Source organism: Dendrobates tinctorius, unplaced genomic scaffold (assembly GCF_039654945.1).
Source record: "Dendrobates tinctorius isolate UK_male_01 unplaced genomic scaffold, ASM3965494v1 ptg000003l, whole genome shotgun sequence".
NCBI lineage: Eukaryota > Metazoa > Chordata > Amphibia > Anura > Dendrobatidae > Dendrobates > Dendrobates tinctorius.
The window spans coordinates 87,563,195-87,584,920 of NW_027361671.1; the positions used below are offsets into that span (position 1 = coordinate 87,563,195).

Sequence of the window (21,726 nt, forward strand, 5' to 3'; positions counted from 1 at the left end):
TTTCAGCCAGGGCCATACCATTGCAGTATTTTAATTGTTTTTTTTTCTCTTTATTCCACAGCACGGTGAGCAGCACTCGGGAGCCGGCACGATTGGACCCTTCTGAGGCGATCCCTGAGGAGACCGGCACCGAGGGACACTTCGACCGCCCCGGTACATCTGCACCTTCCCAGCCTTCCCACACATTCGACCCATCTGTCCCATCCACCAGCACAGGAGCATCGTGGCCGCCTACATTACATGAAGCTGCTGGTGAGGAGATCGCTTTCCCTTTACCCCACCCTTCTGCCCCTGCCACCTCTAGTACACCTGCGGGTACTGGGCGGCAGCGGCAGAGGGGTCAGGAAAAGACTTATGCGCCAGAGTTCTTGCATCTGAATGCATCTTTCCAGAACTGTCTAAAAGTCTTGTCAGAGCAAATCTCCGCAGGCTATCAGCAGATCAACTCCAGCATTCTGGAGGTGAAGACACTTCTGCAAACCATGCATTCAGAAGCAAGATCTTCGCCAAACCACACCTTTTTCAGGTCTGTTGTGGAGCGCATGGAAACGCTCTCTCCTGCCCAGCAGATGCATGTAATGCATTCATGCCACGCTGCTCTCCAGCAAGTTACCTCCCAACCTCCTCCTGCTCCCACCACAGTAGTTCCTCCACCTGCACCCCCTCCAGCCACTTTCCATCCTCCCCCTCCTATTACATCTACACCCCCTCCAGCCACTTTCCATCCTCCCCCTCCTATTACATCTACACCCCCTCCAGCCACTTTCCATCCTCCCCCTCCTATTACATACCATCCACCTCCAGCCACTTTCCATCCTCCCCCTCCTATTACATACCATCCACCTCCCCAGCACCATCCACCTCCCCAGCACCATCCACCTCCCCAGCACCATCCACCTCCCCAGCACCAGCAACCTCCCCAGCACCAGCAACCTCACCAGTACCAGCAACCTCCACAGTACCTGCAAACTCCCCAGTACCAGCAACCTCCCCAGTACCAGACATCTCCCCACTTCCAGCAACCTGCCCCGTACCAGACATCTCCCCACTTCCAGCAACCTGCCCCGTACCAGACATCTCCCCACTTCCAGCAACCTGCCCCGTACCAAACTCCTTCCCCATACAACTTGCCATCAACATCATCTGCTCCTACAGTCCCTGCCCAACCCTCCACTCCACCACCCACCACCTCTTCTGCTTCCCACATGTCCACCCATTCTGTAGTTTTTTTCCACACCTTCACCTCTAACTGTTCCTTCCCCACCACGATCCCAGTCCTCTCTCCACACTCCCAGTGTCGAAGTGTCCCGCAGCCCCTACAGCAGTATTTCCACCACACACTACACAGAATTATAATGTGTGTATTTAAATAAAAATGACCAGTTTTATGGTTTCAGTTTTATAGTTTCAAAGTTTTATTAAACACGTTTATTAAAATTTTAAAAAAGTTTACTAAAAAAAACATTTTTCAATAAAAGTTAAATTATTTTACACTGGTTGTCTGTCATTTCTTTCTGCGGCGAAAAAGGTTAAATACAGGGTATTTAAAAGGTGAAATGGTATTCAAAACTAGGTATATAACTGTGGGTAAATTTTAGCTTTTTGCCACAGTTGTGTTCCTGGTTGTGTTTGAAGCAAAGTATTTCACCTAAAAAGTTGTGTTTATTGTTGGTGATTTCCTAACAATGTACACAACTTTTGTTAAAAGGTGAAATACTTTGCATAAAACACAACCAGGTACACACCTGTGGCCTAAAGCTAAAAATAGAGACCATGACAAGATAGCCAACTTTGGTTGGCAAAGGTATATACTGTTGGTACAGAAGGTACACAAGTTTGGTTAGGGCACAAATCTTTCACACTCTGTCATCCTGCCAGTGTACTCTGCCTTGAGGTGACATAAAGTATAGTGCAAAATTGTCCCTCATTACTGAAACCGTCACAGAACTTCTAGTGGTAATGTCATGGTAATCTTGCAAGGTGGTTTCTTCAGAGGTGTCCTCAATGGAAATGGGTTCCTTGCAGATAACAAAATTGTGGAGTACCACGCACGCTTTGATCACCTCGTCCACAGTTTCTGTCTTGAGGTTGATCGCAGTCAATAGGACCCGCCATTTGGCTGTCAGAATACCAAAGGTACATTCAACCATTCTTCTTGCTCTTGTGAGGCGGTAATTAAAAATGCATTTTGGTCTTGTCAATCCTCTGCTAGAGTACGGTTTCAAAAGGTGTTCTGACAGCTGGAAGGCTTCATCCCCTACACAGACAAATGGCATAGGTGGACCAGATGTTTGCGGCAGCGGTCTAGGTGGTGGGAACTGGAAGGTGTTTCCATACAGTTTACGCCCCATGGCAGACAGTTTGAAAACTTGAGAGTCATTGGAGCGGCCATAGGCCCCAATATCAACCGCAATAAATTTGTATTCCGCGTCAGCGATGGCCATGAGGACAATTGAAAAATATTTCTTGTAATTGAAATATTCCGATCCCGATTCAGCTGGCTTTACAATGCGGATATGTTTTCCGTCCACAGCGCCCAAGCAGTTTGGAAACTGACATATCTGTTGAAACTTGTCAGCAATTTCAATCCACCTCTCTGTTGTGGGCTCTGGTAAAAACTCTTCAGCTAAGGAGTCCCACAGTGCACGGCATGTGTACTTCACAATTCCAGATATGGTGGAAATCCCGAGTCTGTACTGGAAATGCAGTGACGAAAGGGATTCTCCAGTTGCAAGAAATCTGTGGGGAATTAAAAAACAATAAATTAGTTTTAAATCACAGCATTACATACCAAAACTGACCTATAACACTTGGAGATACAAATTACCACCAACAAGATTGCAGTGAAAGTGTGCTCTGATGCGATCATATCCAATAAATGTGGCTTACCTTAAAGTCACCATCAGACGCTCTGCGGGTGAAACAGAGAAGCGGCAATAGGTGTCCGCTTTTCTTATGAGGTGTGCAATGCGCTCCACCAAGTAATCAAAATTCTCCATTTTCATCCTAACATATCCAAAAAATTTATCCGGGTTTCGTCGAAGGTCCATGCATAGTGTAGAATAGACCCCACGCGTCATTCTCTTGGCTGTGATGGGGTGGATCCACAAACGTCGTCTACGATGCCTGATGCGCTGCTGTCTCGCTCTCTCCTTCTCCAGAACAATCACCCTCAAACGATTTGCCTCCGCTGTAAAATCCGCCAAATTCTTCAAAATATTTCCAATGACAACATCCATCTTCGCCAGTAACTTGCTCTTCTCTCCAACCTGCACTTTCTCCTCTACAACCTGTCAAAGAAGGGCTGTAGGAACATGCTATATATAGTTTTCCAGTAGCCAATCCCGTTCGGAAGGCCACAAGGGTCAATTTTAAAAACCGGATCCAGCGTAATCCGTCGAAAAACGGATAGAAAAACGGATGAACCGGATGAGACGGATCCGGTTTTGTCTGTCAAGAAAAAGACGGATCCGCCAGAAAACCGGATCCGTCACATCCGGTTTTACGAAACATTTGCCGGATCCGGCGTTCCGGCACGACGCCGGATCGCGCCTGACGTCGAAAACCTGATGTGTGAAAGTAGCCTAACAGATTGGTCAGTGCACATGAGCTGCCATTATTCTTGGAATCACAGAGCCTGTTTACACATGTGCTGTCAAGAACAATGAGCTTTTGTAAAACCCAAAAGATAATTTTATCGAGTGAAAGAGCCTGCTGTCCTATGAGACAAACTTATCTAGGAATGCTCGTCCACAATAAGTATGCAGTATAAATGTACCTTTAGTAGGACAAGCTGCACTAACAATAGAAAAAGGAATATCATTAACAAACCAAAGGCTTTTCTCAAACATTTGGGCAAACCTTGGCTAAACAACATTAATTAATTCTACCATGTGTACCCCTGGTGTTTTAGAATAAATGAATAAAGTCATTTCTGGCAGCGACAATTCTAATTACAAATTTAGGATTACTGAACTGCTGCCAGCTAAGTATTGCCACACTTCACCTTACTTACACAACGTGTAAAGAACTTTTGCCTCAGGCACCGAGGTGCAGACTACAATGTGTTATTGACTCATTTGCAGACTAAAGGGGGTTTTACACATAGCGATATCGCTAGCAATATCGCTAAAACGTCACTGGTTTTGTGACGTTATAGTGATATTGCTAGCGATATCGCTATGTGTGATACTTACCTCCGACCGGCTCCCCCGCTGTCCATCGCTGATCGCGCGAGAATATCCGGCTCCATTTCTCGTCGTTAGCTTCCTGCTGGGCTTCCTGCTGTGTGAGACGAGCAACGCTGGACGCGGGCGGGAGGACGTCTTCATCGCTGTGTGTGAAAGGTGAGTATCGTGCGCTGCGTCGCTGCTGCATCGCTGTGAGATCTTTCTGTGTGAAAGCTCACTAGCGATCATTTAGCGATGCACCAGCGATCCTGACCGCGTCATATCGCTGGTCGGATCGCTGGTGCATCGCTAAATGTAAAAGGGCCTTAAGTTTCTGAAAAAATCGAATAGAACAATTGGACTTGGTAAAAATACAAATGAAACTTACTTGCTTTGATTTACTTTTTTATTACTTGTCCAGCATTTGACTAAAGCTAATTGTAAAATTCACTTTACCCGCGATGGTGGTAATGACCAGGCCAATTTTTACAATTCTGACCACTGTCACTTTATGAGTTAATACGAGGGGTATTCATTAAAGATTTCTCCTGACCCATTTCTATTTATCACAGGATACGGAAACTGCACATGTGTAATGATATAGGTCTCTATAGGTTACAGGTTACATGCCAATTTGCAACTCAGAACTGATAACAGTCTTCATTTTAGAGGTGCTGAAGTGGTGTGAGGTTTGATAATGGACCCAGTGGAATATAGAGCAGCCATCAAGTTCCTTTATTTGAAAGGCTGCACACCAAAGGAGACGTTCGAGGAGATGAAAGAGGTTTATAGTGATGATTCCCCATCATATGATATAGTTAAGACCTGGCATCATCAATTCAAATGTGGTCGGACTTCGTTGCAAACAGCTCCAATTCCAGGGCGACCCCACTCTGCTATTGATGAACACACCATACAGCAAGTGGAGGTCGCCATTTTGGAAAATCGCCGCATAACCAACGTCGGACTGGAGTAGTTTGGGTCCACCAGAGAAGATCATTCTAGAGGCCCATCATGCTTAAGGAGTACTAGCTGCAGAGTCTTCCCTTAGCTTCCATCTAGTCAAGCATCCTGATTGGCAGCAGATAATTTTGTGTAAACAAGACACATACACACCAGTCACATGCTAGACACCGGATACATACACACCAGACACGTGACACACACCCCAGTCACACGCTAGACATGTGACACACACCAGCCACACGCTAGATATCTGATACACACACCACACGCTAGACACGTGACACACACACACCAATCACGCGCTAGACACAACACATACACACCAGTCACATGCTAGACACAGGATACATACACACCAGACACGTGACACACACACGAGTCACATGCTAGACACATGACACACATCAGTCACTCACTAGAGATGTCACAAACACACACACCACACACTAGACGCATGACACACACAAGTCACACACTAGATACAAGGACACACACACATGACCTACAAACACCAGTCACACACTTGACACAGGATTAGAGATGAGCGGATTCCTGTATGTTCGGGTCTGGCCAAACAGTTAAAAAAAGTCCAGGTTCGGGTACCAGAATAGTACCCGGACCCCATTCACTCGAATGGGGGGCCCAAACATCGTGTTTACCATGCTGTCATGTGAAAGACAGTGCAGCAAACACTGCTTCTGATAGGCGGTAAAATCATTACCGTCAAATGATGTGAGCCTGCAACTGTGATCGGAGGTATAAAGTTTACCTCCGGTCACTGGCGTCGGCTAATGGGACTACTGCTCCCATCAGCGACAGCAAGAGCGGCTGATGGGAGTATTCATCAGCCAGCGCCCACACTCTAAATAAATTAAGCTGTGGGTTGCAACACTCAGCTTACAGCTTCAGCAAGGCTAGTTATCAAGAACAAAGGGGTCCCCAGGCTGTTTTTTAAAATCATTTAAATAAATAATTTTTAAAAATGACGTGAGACCCCGCCCCCATTTTTGACAACCAGCCTTGCTAAAGCAGCTGGGGGCTGGTATTCTCAGGCTGGTAAAAGGCCATTGATAGTTTCCCCCCTAGCCTAAAAACAGCAGTACACAGCAGCCCAGAAAAGGTGCATCTATTAGATGTGTCAATTCTGGCACATTGCCCGGCTCTTCCCACTTGCCCTTTAGCGGTGGCAAGTGGGGTTCATATTTGTGGGGTTGATGTCACTTTTGTATTGTCCGGTGACATCAAGTCCACAGCTTAGTAATGGAGAGGTGTCTATAAGACACCCATCCATTACTAGTCCTATAGTTGTATGGTAAATAAAGACACAGCCAGAATAAAGTCTTTACTTGAAGGAATGACACAGACTCCTTTAATGATTCTAAAATAAACCATACTCACATAATCACCCATTCCTTTGAAGCCCTCATTTCCTGTAGTAAAACAAAAATAAAAAAACAGCCATATCCCTCACCTGTCAGTCGTTCTGTCCCATGCTGTAATTCATGTCTTGGGATAAACAGTTTTCAACCTGGACGGTGCCAAGATGAGACTGTCCGGGCTATGAACCACTCAGGATTGAGTTGCTGCGAGGTTACGGCAGGTCACTGAGACTGCATTCCCAGATGGGCAACTGAACTAAGGTGACCTTCCTGAGATCCCCACTAGCACAGTGAGAAAGTCCCATGGTGCAGAGGCGAGTTCACCGCAGTTCAATTTTGAGTAATTTCTCCTGGTGAACTCACCAATGCACTGAGAGGATTTATCTCACTTCCCCCTTTTCCACATAGCCCCTCATCATTCCCCCTTCTCCACACAGCCCCTGATCACACCCCTTTTCACAAAGCTCATCATCACCCACTTTTCCACACAGACTCTTATCATACCTCCTTCTACACAAAGCCCCTCATCAACCCTTTTCCACATATCCCCTCATCATAATGCCACCTTTTACACACATCCCCTCATTATCATCCCCCTTCTCCACACAGCCCCTCATCATTACCTTCCCTATGCAACCCCACTCAATTTACAACCCTTTCCAAAATACATCCTCTGACCACTCACACTAAGTCCTCGGTCCTCATTCCTATCTGTGAAAGGGTCCATTGTGCAGCTCATCAGCCCACTCCTCACATGGCTCCATGGTGCAGCTCCTCATTTCCCTTTCTCTCCAATAGGCTCAGCACATCGCTGCTTCCTGCTATCGGGTCTTCACTGGACGGGGGCCCCGTCCCTTCCAGTGACATATTGCCCTTAAAAAATCAACTCTATTCTAGACGCTCCTGTGCTGTGTTTGTGCAGTCTCACTGCATGGGCTGGCTTTGCTGTGCGTGGTGCATTATTCCATACCCGGTGGCATCTGCACTACTCGGCAACAAGTGATGTGAAGTGAGTGCTTTCTCATCACCTGCTGCTGGCATCTTCTATTGATCTCATCGAGCACTCCACAGCTGAGAGAGAGGTTAGCACAATGAGATAGAAGGCGGCAAAAGCAGGTGATGAGAAAGCACTCACTTCACATCACTTGTTGCTGGGCAGTGCAGACGGCCCACCAAAACCGGGTATGGAATAAAGCACTCACCGCTGGGTGCATGTGATCATAATACAGATCAGAGCAGGCACTAATTTGAAGGAGGCAGGAGTCTGGTGCTGGCGAAGGGGCGGGCCCACCAGAGGATTCTCTGATCTCCCGGTGGGCCAGTCCCACCCTCTGCGCAGCCATTTGCCACCTAGCCCAAAATGTCAAGATTAGTGTGGGGTCCGTAGAAAAAATCATCCAAGACCATCTTCACATGCATAAGGTATCTGCTCGCTGGTAACCTTTCCAGAAGCAGGAATGAGACGAATGCACTATTGACGATGTACCATGGAAACCAGGAGGACTTCTTCAACAGACTGATAACACAGGATGAAAGGTAGGTCAATCAGTATGATCCTGAGACTAAAGTCCAGTTGATGCAATGGAAGCATCATGACTCACTGCCTCCAAAGAAGGCATGTGCCCAACCCTCGACAGTCAAGGTCACGTTCACAGTATTTTGGGACCAGCATGGAGTAGAGTTGATGGATTTCCTAGCAAAGGGTACCATGATCACAGGGGCATACTATGCTTCACTGAAATTGCATAAATTGCGGAAGGCCATTAAAACCAAGAGACGTGGCATGCTCACCAAAGGTGTCCGCCTTGTGCAAAACAATGCACCAGTTCACAACTCACATGTTGCCCAAATGGAAGCATGTTCCTGTGTCTTTGAAATTCTACCGCGTACCCCTTTTTCATCCAACCTCACACCATCGGACTTTCACCTATTTCCAACAATGAAGTTATTTTCGATTGGCAAGCATTTTCCAGATGACGAGACTGATTTTCGAAGTCACAACGTGGCTTTTGGTGCAACCTGTCGACTTCTACAAGCGAGGTGTTTACAGTAGCTTAAAGTGATGGGAGAAGTGTGTGTCCCTATGTGGCACCTATTTAAAATAGAACTAATAACTGTGCCAAGTTTATTTGCTCTCAGTCCACAGGAAGTGGGTCAGGTGAAATCTTTAAAGAAAGCCCCTGAGAATGTTTTTTCCTGATGGAATGTACTTTGGTAAAATTTCTTTGATATGACTTGCGGTTACTTGTGAAAAAAATATAAGTTTTCCAACTTTGAATTTTCATGCCCTTAAATCACAGAGATATGTCACATAAAATATTTAAAAGTAACATTTTCCACATGCCTACTTTACATCAGAACAATTTTGGAACCAAAAATTTTTAGTTAGGAAGTTATAAGGGTTAAAAGTTGACTAGCGATTTGTCATTTTTACAACAAAATTTACAAAACCATTTTTTAGGGACCACATCACATTTTAAGTCCCTTTGAGGGGTCTATATTAAACAAGATACCAAAAAGTGACACCATTCTAAAAACTGCACCCTTCAAAGTGCTCAAAACCACATTCAAGAAGTTTATTACCCCTGCACGTGCTTCACAGGAATTTCTGGAATGTGAAGAAAAAAAATGAACATTTCACTTTTTTTGCAAAAAAAATATTTCAGATACAGTTGTGGCCAAAAGTATTGACACCCCTGCAATTCTATCAGATAATACTCAGTTTCTTCCTGAAAATGATTGCAAACACAAATTCTTTGGTATTATTATCTTCATTTAATTTGTCTTAAATGAAAAAACACAAAGAATTGTCCTAATGCCAAATTGGATATAATTCCACACCAAACATAAAAAAGAGGGTGGACAAAAGTATTGGCACTGTTCGAAAAATCATGTGATGCTTCTCTAATTTGTGTAATTAACAGCACCTGTAACTTACCTGTGGCACCTAACAGGTGTTGGCAATAACTAAATCACACTTGCAGCCAGTTGACATGGATTAAAGTTGACTCAACCTCTGTCCTGTGTCCTTGTGTGTGTACCACATTGAGCACGGAGAAAAGAAAGAAGACCAAAGAACTGTCTGAGGACTTGAGAAACCAAATTGTGAGGAAGCATGAGCAATCTCAAGGCTACAAGTCCATCTCCAAAGACCTGAATGTTCCTGTGTCTACCGTGCGCAGTGTCATCAAGAAGTTTAAAGCCCATGGCACTGTGGCTAACCTCCCTAGATGTGGACGGAAAACAAAAATTGACAAGAGATTTCAACGCAAGATTGTGCGGATGTTGGCTAAAGAACCTCGACTAACATCCAAACAAGTTCAAGCTGCCCTGCAGTCCGAGGGTACAACAGTGTCAACCCGTACTATCCGTCGGCGTCTGAATGAAAAGGGAATGTATGGTTGGAGACCAAGGAAGACCACACTTCTTACTCCGAGACATAAAAAAGCCAGGCTGGAGTTTGCCAAAACTTACCTGAAAAAGCCTAAAACGTTTTGGAAAAATGTTCTCTGGTCAGATGAGACAAAAGTAGAGCTTTTTGGGCAAAGGCATCAACATAGAGTTTACAGGAGAAAAAAAGAGGCATTCAAAGAAAAGAACACGGTCCCTATAGTCAAACATGGCGGAGGTTCCCTGATGTTTTGGGGTTGATTTGCTGCCTCTGGCACTGGACTGCTTGACCGTGTGCATGGCATTATGAAGTCAGAAGACTACCAACAAATTTTGCAGCATAATGTAGGGCCCAGGGTGAGAAAGCTGGGTCTCCCTCAGAGGTCATGGGTCTTCCAGCAGGACAATGACCCAAAACACACTTCAAAAAGCACTAGAAAATGGTTTGAGAAAAAGCACTGGAGACTTCTAAGGTGGCCAGCAATGAGTCCAGACCTGAATCCCATAGAACACCTGTGGAGAGATCTAAAAATGTCAGTTTGGAGAAGGCACCCTTCAAATATCAGGGACCTGGAGCAGTTTGCCAAAGAAGAATGGTCTAAAATTCCAGCAGAGCATTGTAAGAAACTCATTGATGGTTACCGGAAGCAGTTGGTCGCAGTTATTTTGGCTAAAGGTTTTGCAACCAAGTATTAGGCTGAGGGTGCCAATACTTTTGTCTGGCCCATTTTTGGAGTTTTGTGTGAAATGATCAATGTTTTGCTTTTTGCTTCATTCTCTTTTGTGTTTTTTCATTTAAGACAAATTAAATGAAGATAATAATACCAAAGAATTTGTGCTTGCAATCATTTTCAGGAAAAAACTGAGTATTATCTGACAGAATTGCAGGGGTGTCAATACTTTTGGCCACAACTGTATAATTTTTTTTATTTTGACAAGGGTAACAGGAAAAATGGACCCCAAAATTTCTTGTGCAATTTATTCTGAGCATGCCAATACCCCATGTGAGGGAGAAAACCACTGTTTGTGTGCCTGGCAGAGCTCGGAAGGGAACGAGTGCCATTTGACTTTTTGAATGCAAAATTTGCTGGAACAATTGGCGGACGCCATATCATGCTTGGAGAGCCTCTGATGTGCCTAAACAGTAAAAATCCCCCACAAGTGACACCATTTTGGAAACTAGACCACAAAGGGAACTGATCTAGATGTAGGGTATTGGCGCACTCAGGAAAAAATGGACCTCAGTTTGTTGTAAAAAAAAAAATCCTACTAGTCCTCAGAAAAATTAAAAATTTAAGGGCTAAAACAACATTTTATTGGTAAAAATGTAATTTATTCTTTGTTCACTGCTCAGTGATATAAAATTATGTGAGGCACATGTGGTGTCAATCTGATCACTGCACCACTTGATGAATTCATTGGGGAGTGTAGTTTTTAAAATGAGTTCACATCTAGGTGGTTTCTGTTGCTCTGGCACCTCAGTGGCTCTGCCAATGTGACATGGCACCCTCAAAGCATTCTAGCAAAATCTGAACTCCCTTCTGAGCTTTGCACTGTGCCTGAAAATAGTATACCCCACATATGGGCTATCGGCGCACTCAGGAAAAATTGCACAGCAAACTGAAATGTGCAATTTCTCCTATTACCCTTATGAAAATGCAAAATTTGGGGCCAAAATAACATCTTTGTGGTAACATTTTTGTGGGGAAAATGTGATGTTTTATTTTCACGGCTTAACATTATAAACTTCTGTTAAATACCTGGAGATTCAAGGTGCTCACCACGCATCTATATCCGTTCCCCGAGGGATCAAATTTCCAAAATAGTGTCATTTGTGAGGGATTTTCACTGTTTAGGCACATCAGAGGCTCTTCAAATGCAACATGGCATCCGCCAATTGTTCCAGCAAATTTTGCATTCAAAAAGTTAAATGGCGCTTCTTCCTTCCATGCTCTGTCGTGCACCCAAACGGTGATTTTCTTCCTCATATGGGGTATCGGCATATTCAGGAGAAATTGCACAACAAATTGTATAGTGCAACTTCTCCTGTTACCCTTATAAAAATGCAATAATTTTGCTAAAAACATATTTGTGAGGAAAATTACATTTTTTTTATTTTTACAATTCAACGTTATAATTTTTCCATATTTTGGCCCACAGAGTCATGTGAGGGCTTGTTTTTTGCGGGTCGAGTTGACGTTTTTATTGGCACCATTTTTGCTTTCTATTCTGATTTTTGGGAGGCAGAATGAACAAAAGCTAGCAATTCAGGAATGTTTTGTTGGGGGAGAGTTTATGTCGATCCATGTGTGGTAAAATTGATAAGGCAGTTTTATTGTTTGGGTCAGTATGATTACAGCGATACCTCATTTATATCTTTTTTATGTTTTGGTGGGTTTACCCAATAAAAACTATTTTACAGACAAAATAATTATTTTTCCTCGCTTTATTCTGAGAGCTATAGCTTTTTTATTTTTCTGCTGATGGTGACTTGTTTTGGCGGGACAAGATGACGTTTTCATCGGTTCCATGTTTATTTATATTTGCCTTTTTCATCGCATTTTATTCCACTTTTTGTTAGGCAGTATGATGATAAAGCATTGTTTTTTGCCTTGTTTTTTATTTATTTTTAATCACGTTCCCTTAAGGGGTTAGCTAGTGGGACGGTTTTATAGGTTGGGTCGTTGCAGATGCGGCAATACAAAATATGTGTATTTTATTGTTTATATATCGTTCTAATTCAAATATTTGTTTATAAATGCAATATCTTTTGATTTTTTATTATTATTTTTGATTTTGATTTTTTAATATTCTTACAATTTAAACTTTTTGAAAAAATTTTTACTTTGTCCTACTGTGGGACTATCATTTTTTGCAGGCTGATCGCTTCTACAGCATGGGGATGCAGCAGCAGAATATACAGCTGTCAGACAATCAAAAGTTCAGGTGACACCTATCTGTTGTGTGTTGTATCATTCTTTCATTCCTGCATGCGCGTATAGGGAGAGACTTGTCACTCCAGGAGAGCAGTTGATTAGAAGTTGCCAGTCATCCACCTGTCTGACTATTCTTCCTTGTGGCTTGGACTCTGGCAGCTTCTAAAGCAAGTTTTTCTCTGAAATGCCGCAGCAGCCAAACATACCTGTCTGAGGCAATACAGAGAGTGCCTGATACATGCTGCCGGTGGATCAGGCAGCATGTATCAGGTGTTGGTTCATTTCAAGAGTTATCACCTCATATAAGTGACAGAATCCCTTGCAGGCTTCAAAAAATGTCATTTCTATGATTTTTGTTTTTAACAGGTAGATGGTTTTGTTGCCAGAAAGGCTTCCGCTTTAGATTAGCCATCCAAAATGGTTGCATTGTAGTCATACAACCAACTGACCAACTTACTACATTCTCATGAAAAATGACATTGGACTGGGTCACAGTTAGCAGTGGGGTACTACAGGGGTCAGTATTGGGCCCATTTATTTTTAACATATTTATTAATGACCTTGTAGGGGGCATAGAGAGTAGAATTTCAATATTTCCAGATGACACTAAACTCTGCAGGGTAATCAATACAGAGGAGGACAATTTTATGTTACAGGAGGATTTATGTAAACTAGAAGCTTGGGCTGATAAATGGCAAACGAGCTTTAATGGGGATAAATGTAAGGTCATGCACTTGGGTAGAACAAACAAGATGCATAATTATGTGCTTAATTGTAAAACACTGGACAAAACTGTCACTGAAAAAGACCTGGGTGTATGGGTGGACAACAAACTCACATTTAGTGGCCAGTGTCAGGCAGCTGCTGCAAAGGCAAATAAAATAATTGGATGCATTAAAAGAGGCATAGATGCTCATGAGGAGAACATAATTTTACCTCTATATAAGTCACTAGTGCGACCACACTTAGAATACTGTGTACAGTTCTGGTCTCCGGTGTATAATAAGAAAAACATAGCTGAACTGGAGCGGGTGCAGAGAAGAGCGACCAAGGTTATTAGGGAACTAGGGGATCTGCAATACCAAGACAGGTTATTACACTTGGGGTTATTTAGTTTGTAAAAACGAAGGCTTAGCGGTGATCTTATTTTAATGTATAAATATATGGGGCGATTTGTACGTAAGCCACAATGGGACCAATGAACGTGGCGAATAACAGTGTGAAAGGGGCCTTAATGATGAGTAACAGTGAATGCATTGATTGGTAATGGAATCATTGCTGAGAACTTTTATCTTGGCTTATCATTTGGTTGCTCGTGATTTATTCAGCTTTTATTTTCACTGTTTACTATTGCAGTAATGTGATTGCATATTGTTTGCAGATTTTCTCTGATTATACATTGAGCATTCCCTAGTTTACAACTTGATCCATGGTCACCAAGGTAAGGATTTACATCTTTTTTATCTGCAGTAAGATAAGCAATCTCCCTGATATCTGCTGGCTGGTTGTTGTGTTCAGTGGTTACTTATTAATATGAATGCGATCTGAATGGTACTTTTGAACCTCTAGACTTTGGTGTTTTGGTTCATTTCTCACACTAAATGCAATATTCCACTCATGCATACCTGGAAGTCATCATCTTATAACCTCCAAATTTCTACACTTGTTTTTTATGTCTATTATATACATGCTAAGATAACACAAAGAACTGATTATTAACCCTTTACTTTATAAGTACAATTCACTCTATCGTGATATCTACCTTCCGAGCCACTATAGCTAATTGTACAATAATTCTGCTTAACGAGGCAGGAATAAAGCCTTGTTTATGTCCCTTACTGGGATGTGTTCTCGACATCTTTCTGGATCAAAAGGAAGGTCGTAGCGTGCTTCAAGGGAGAGAAGAAACATTTCTTAATACCTTCATAAGAAATATTTCACATCTACAAATGATAAAACGCACATTAATCAGCAGAATCTCTGTGAATAACATTTAGATTATTTGAGTAAATTCTCATGAAGTGTGTTTTAATCCTCAAAGAAGGTATTTAAGGTTTCCTTATGAAAAAACATCAGGAGTTTACTGGATTTTATGGCATTTTTTATTTATAATTTTAAAAGTATTTATGCTATTTCTTGTGTCCTATAGAAATGACTATCTGAAAATACCATAAAGTGTCATACACTATGCCCCACAGCTGTTAGCCCACGCCGACACTCCAGTGCAGTGTATACACTGCTGTCCGTGAAAGTGCCGGGGCATGCTAACACCTACTGATCACATGGCTGTGAGCAGTGACTGCAGTCACACCACCAAGTCGGTATGACTGAAAGCTGGCAGTTCCCAAAAGAAATGCAGTACGTGCACATGATCAGAAATTGCTGCGACTTTGATGCTGCATATTTATGCAGCATCCAAAATGCAGTGGCCAGATGTTACAGCATAGTGGATGGGATTTCTAGAAATCCCATGTCCACTGTGCGTCTATGTGAACCTGCAAATCACCCGCGGAAACTGACATGCGGTACTGGTTTGCGAGCCGCAGCATGTCTATTTATCTTGCGTTGACGCTAGTTTCCGCAACAGAAATATCAACAATAGAATGCATTTGGATGCGGTAAATCTGCATGGTTCAGTGAACACAGTACCTGGGGATTAGAACGCAGCGTTTTGGATGCAGCACGAATACGCTGCGCCCAAAGCTACTTCCTGTTCGTGAGAATGTACCCTTAAAGTTAATTTCCTCATTTTCAGTGATAGGGCACTTATTAACACAATGTCTGCAGATTAATAGCATTATCTGGCATGATATGACCCCTTTAAATAACGTTGCTACAAATGTTATTTTACATTATAGTGATTTTTTTTATTGAATGTATATTTATTTTTCCCCAAACTTAACAATAGTATTATTTCTAAGAAGCTGTCTGGTTTATAACGGAAAGATTCGTTGACTATTATTTTGCTCCAGGCAATGTATCATTAATAAGCCTGATGGTATCAAGAGAGCAAATGTATCTCCACACTTTAATTGGTTTTAAAGTTCATAACAAAAAATATGCAAGAACGAGCAAGGTCTAGTGAAAGGTACCTTAAAGAGGACTTGGCACAAGATTTCACAATATAACCTGTGTATGTTATTTAAATATTTTAGGATGCTGTAGTTAGATGTCATAATGGCTGTATAATCCTTTGTGAAAGTTTACTTCAATCTCTTTTCACCTCACTTGATTGGCAGGTCCTCAGTATCCCTCTTTCCTGCTGCTACTGCGATCTCACACGGCTCTGTAGAAGCTGCAACTGTCAGTCAGGCTGGGTGGGCAAAGATTCTCATCAAGCCTAACAGATGCATGCAGTTTGCATTATAAAATCCGTAGACAGATTGGAATTAAGAAGAAACATAATGAAAAGCTACACAGGGTTAAATTTTACCTTTTAGACCATGTGTAACATGACAATATTATGTTTTTATTATAACACTGCATATTTCAAAGCGTCCAACAGTGTCCAGTTCAAATTTCCCTGCCTATATACTTCCTGTACAAGTTCAAAAACCTCAATTACTAACAGAGAAAGGAAAGAGATGGTATATGAAGAGAGATGAGAAAGGAGAGAAAAGAGAGAAAGAGGAGAGCAAGGAGAAAGAGTGGAAAGAGAGAGAATATACATTTATGAAAACTATGGAGATGAAAGATCCAAAATACAGTATATCGTTTTGAAAGTGTAATAAAACAGGCTGTCATAGGCAGGCTTTATACTGGCCTCTAAGACACAAAAGGTACTGTCACACTTAGCGATGTACCAGCGATCCCAACCAGCTATATGACGCGGTCAGGATCGCTGGTGCATCGCTAAGTGGTCGCTAGTGAGCTGCCACACAGGCAGATCTCACCAGCGACATCGCTGGGGACGGGGGTCGCTACTTATCTGTCACACTAGGCGATCCTGCGTCCTCCCGCCCGGCTCCACGCTCTTCGCTCGTCTCTCCACAGGAAGCGCCGCAGGAAGCTGACGACGAGAAACAGTCCAGGACGTTCTCGCACAATCAGCGATAACCAGCGGGGGAGCGGTCGGAGGTATCAGACATAGCGATATCGCTAGCGATATCGCTATAACGTCACAAAAACTAGTTGCTAGCGATATCGCTTAGTGTGACAGGCCCTTAAGTCTACGAGTAGTTTCTCAGCAGTTTTGAGATTTGGAGGAGTATTTGAGAAGTTCCTCTTATTTCATTTTCCACTCTAATACCTCCACAAAAATCTAATGATATACACACACAGTTTTTTTTTTTTTTAGAGTAGATCCATATAAAAAAAAAACCACCTGACAAATTTCTCAAAAAATGTTTGAAAGGTTATGTGCACATTGAAGTTTTTTTTTTATTTGAGGCACTCAAGAAATGTTGAGTTTTCGAGTGGAAACGGCTTAAGAAAATGCTTCTTCTTTGAAGAGTTTTTAAAGAGATTTTTGATTCCTGAAGTGGTATTGAAGAGTTTTTTCTCTCCTTCCCAACCCAAAACTAACATTCACCCTCCCACAGTGTGCATTACAATAAAATCATTCTCATACTGACATAGGTGTTACTCTTCAACAATTAGTGAAATACAGTATCCTACTACCCAGACAGGTGGTAATCATAATTTACAGGATCAGTAAATTAAATAAGACATCTCTAGTCAGCTCCTGCAAAACCACAGCTGCACAATTAATCCAGTCTCCCCATACTTTACCAAATTTACCAACCCCTCTTGAAATAAACCCCTTTTTTCCATTAAGATAGTGGAGTTGAGAGCTTGAACCTCTTCTTCTACACAGAGAGGTCTGGTTGCCTGCCACTTTGTGGCTATGGATTTTGTAGTCTGGTAGAGTATTTTTGCAATAGCTCACTGTACCTGGGGAATTCCTCCAATCTTCTCCGTTAATCCTAACACATAGGTTTTTGCACTAAGCATGGTTTGAATATTAAACACTTCTGCTATTATTCTACCAATTTCTCCCCAAAGCCCCACCAGTCTCGGGCATGTCCAAAATATGTGCATCAGGTACACATTTTCTTCACTGCAATGGAGACAATAATCATCTGTCTTTAGGCCCATTTTATGCTTTACTTTGGTTGTCCTATAAACACTATGAAGTAGAAACAGTTGAGACCTTCTTTGCTTCGCATTTATTGAAAGCAACCCTGGAGATTCCAGCACCTCTCCCATTCTTCTGTAGAAATGTTACCTACATTCTCCGCCCACTTAAGACCCCGTCACACATAAAGATGCACCAGTGATCCCGACAACGATACGACCTTGTCAGGATCGCTGGTGCATCGCTACATGATCGCTGGTGAGATGCCAAACAGGCAGCTTCACAAGCGATCAGCACCAGCGAGAATGCTGGTCTCTAAGGTAAATATCGGGTTACTAAGCGGCGCGCGTCACTTAGTTACCCGATGTGTACCTTAGAAACCTGCGTGCTGGCGCCGGGAGCTGCCAGTACGCAGGTTTCTCAGGTACACATCGGGTAACTAAGTGACGCGCGCCGCTTAGTAACCCGATATTTACCTTAGAGACCAGCTCCCAGCGCCTGCTTAGAGCGCTGAGAGCCTCGCTGATCGTTGGCTCCCGCTGCTACACGCAGCGATGCGCGCTGGCCAGCGGGAGAGCAATGATGAAAAAATGGCCCAGGGTCTCATTTTCTACCCCATGAGGATCTAAGTGTGCCTTATTTGCTGCCGTCACAGTTGTGCTTTGATTCTACTCATGGGCAGTTTTCACAGCACTTGCTGTGATTTGTGCTGTGTCCACATCTGATTGTTCACCTCAAATCTCTGATCTTCCTAATGGGGATTTTTTGTGGCACAGCACTTATGCATCCCTTGTGCAATTACTGTTCCTTTATATGGGATGTTGCGGTTTCCATTGTAGGGTAAGCTGCGCTTGTATACAGGTTTATTATTCACATCTTGTCTATATATATTTTTTTTGCAAGCTACCTGAATATCTTTAATTATAACAAGGTATTTTTCCACTTAACCGGGATATATATATATATATGTGGTTTATGCCCAAGTTTACTCACAAGTAGTGGACTGATTACTTTTTCTGTGATGGTATGCTGTTTATATTTACACTATATAGATTGCGCACATTTGAGTCTTAAAGGTATTGGCTTTATTATAAGCCTATTTATTGTTTACTTGTGTCTAGAGATGAGCGACTTTGCCTTTTTTCTGGTCGAGTCGGGTTTCATGAAACCCAACTTTATTAAAAGTCGGGTCGAACGAAATGGGCCGACTATAGGGAAAAGTCAGGGTCCGACTGAAACACAAAACCCAATGCAAGTCAATGGGGAAGCAAAATCGGCAGGGAGTGGAGGACAGTAAACATACCTACAGTGCCCATTTCAATGCCAACGACATCAATTCTTATTTCTTAAGCTTGTAAACCTTAATTTACTTTATAATAATAACTACGCATTGAAAACTGTGGGTTATTTGGCTAAAGTTGTGGGGGGGTAGGGCTGGCGCCAGGTTTTCGTGTGCCCTGGGCCAAAGAGTGTCAGTGCGCCCTTTTAACACATACTACAACTCATGATGCTCCGATACGGCACAGAAATATAGGTATAGTACAATGAAAACTACTTCACTGCTTACATGACATGACTGATATCTATTTTAAATTCTACAATAGCTCAAAAAACGGACAGTATATTACTCCATACAGTATTATGGCCACCACCTAGTGTGCCATACAGAATAATGAGCCCCATATATTTCTCCATACAGAATAATTGGTCCCACATAATGTTCCATACAGTATATGATGAGCTCCACATAATGCTACAGTATATGTTGGTCCCCATAGATGATGCTCCACTGTCTTATGGGCCCAAATAATGCTCCATAGAGTCCATATATAATGGGCCCCATTTCTAATGCTCCAGTGTATAATGGGCCCCGTAAATGCTGCTCCAGTGTCTGATGTCCCCCATTTGGAATGCTCCAGTATATGTTGGTCCCCATGGACGATGCTCTAGTGTGTTATGGACCCAAATTATGCCCCATTTCTAATGCTCCAGTGTATAATGGGCCCCATAAATGCTGCTCCAGTGTCTGATGTCCCCCATTTGGAATGCTCCAGTATATGTTGGTCCCCATGGACGGATGCTCCAGTGTGTTATGGGCCCAAATTATGCTCCATAAATAATGCGCCCCTTTTCTTATTGATCCAGTGTATAATGGGCCCCGTAAATGCTGCTCCAGTGCCTAATTTCGCCCATTTGGAATGCTCCAGTATATGATGGGCCAAATGGATGATGCTCCATTGTATGATGGGCCCCATATATCATTCTCCAGTGCATATTGCTCCCCAAAAAAATGCTCCCAACATTTAAAAAAATTAAATACCTCTCCTCACTGGCCACTGCTCTACTCTGGACTCCTCAGCATTGCCATCTTCAAGCTCTCTGCACTTGTACTGTTTCGGTAGAGGGCATAGAGACGTGATGTTATTGTGCTCTGTAACCTGAATGTCACTGTCAGGAAAGGCGGAAGACGTCACGGCGGTGGAGCAGGGAGAGGTAAGTATTGCAAGTGCTGTGGCCCTGAGCAAGCATGGGGGGCCCACTCGTGGGCGACGGCACTGGCACAGGGCCCCTCAAAGTACGACGGTATGTCTAACGGCGAGTGGGCCCTCCCACCGGCAGGGACACTTTTGTGTACTATGAGGGGCCCTGTGCCACTCTCGTCGCCCACGAGTAGGATCCCCCACCTGCTCAGTGAACCGGCACTTTCATCTGCACCTTCCTCTGTATCACCGTGTAAGGTGGTATAGTATGCGGGAAGGGGCACCTGAGTTTCATCAGTGTCACATTCTGGCTCTGTAGACTGCGAGGGGAATGTAGTGCTATGGGTCAATGTACCAGCAGAATCATCTAGCAGTGGCTGTGCATCAATGCACTCCATCTCCGATTCATGTTGGAGTGGGGAATTCAGAATTTCACTTTAAAACACAGGCATGGCATGTGAAAAGAACTCCATGGAGTAATCTGAAGTGTGGGCTGCCGCACCCTTCACTTTTAGTGGCGGTGAAGGAGACAAGGAAGGGGTGGTTCCTGACCAGAAGCCTGCACTGATGACTCAGTGCTTGCATTTTTTTAAACTTCAGAAGAGGAGGCGATAGAGCTGGAGGCTTTTTCGGCAATGTAAGGCAAAACCAGTTCCTGATGCTCCGGCTTTAAAAGCAGTTTACCTACTCCCAGAAAAGGGAGCCTTAAAGGCCTTCTTGTGCCAGATGATGACGCAGGCCCAACACCTCCTGCCTTAGCTGCTATTGTGCTTTTGGCACTACCAGCAGATGCACCACCACCACCATCAGTACCAGCTGTCCCCCCACACCCATGTCCGCGGCCTCTTCCACCATTCTTAATAATTTTTGTGAAAATGGACCCAAAATAGCAGCAGATATATGGTACTGTTTCAGAAGCGGACAGCTCTATACAGTCTAAGGATAATTGTAAATCTCCGTATATATTTCAGGAGTCAGACACAGATGGTCACAGGCTCAGTATGGATTAGACAATAATATAAAAATTTGCAAAAGGGTACAGTATCACTAGATACAAGGTATATATAGTATAGTTTAAACATACTGAATCTCCGTATACATTTCAAGAGGCAAACACACACGCTCTCAGGCCCAGTATGGATCCGACAACAATATAGAAAGTTGAGAAAGGGTACTATGGCACCCCTGAGGGTACGGTCACCACAGAGGTACTGCACCTCATCCAAAGGTGTGCTATCCCACCCTCAGGTAAGGAGGGATCACCACTCAGGACTCCTAACCCTGCACTCAACACACAAACTAGTTAGTCAGTGCTTTCTGAGTGTACCT

General features: G+C 43.2%; 2 protein-coding genes across 2 annotated transcripts in view; one reads left to right on the forward strand and one right to left on the reverse strand.

Annotated features, from left to right (window-relative positions):
* The window catches only part of LOC141092984 (uncharacterized), a 38,727-nt gene extending 23,713 nt beyond the window's left edge, over positions 1-15,014 (forward strand). Inside the window, exons 4-5 of the mRNA XM_073579406.1 lie at positions 62-940; positions 14,990-15,014. Coding sequence (XP_073435507.1) covers positions 62-940; positions 14,990-15,014 — 904 coding nt within the window. The remainder of the gene's footprint in view (positions 1-61; positions 941-14,989) is intronic.
* SUSD2 (sushi domain containing 2) overlaps positions 1-21,726 on the reverse strand; it is a 340,007-nt gene that overhangs the window by 275,884 nt on the left and 42,397 nt on the right. The gene's annotated exons all lie outside the window — the stretch shown is intronic.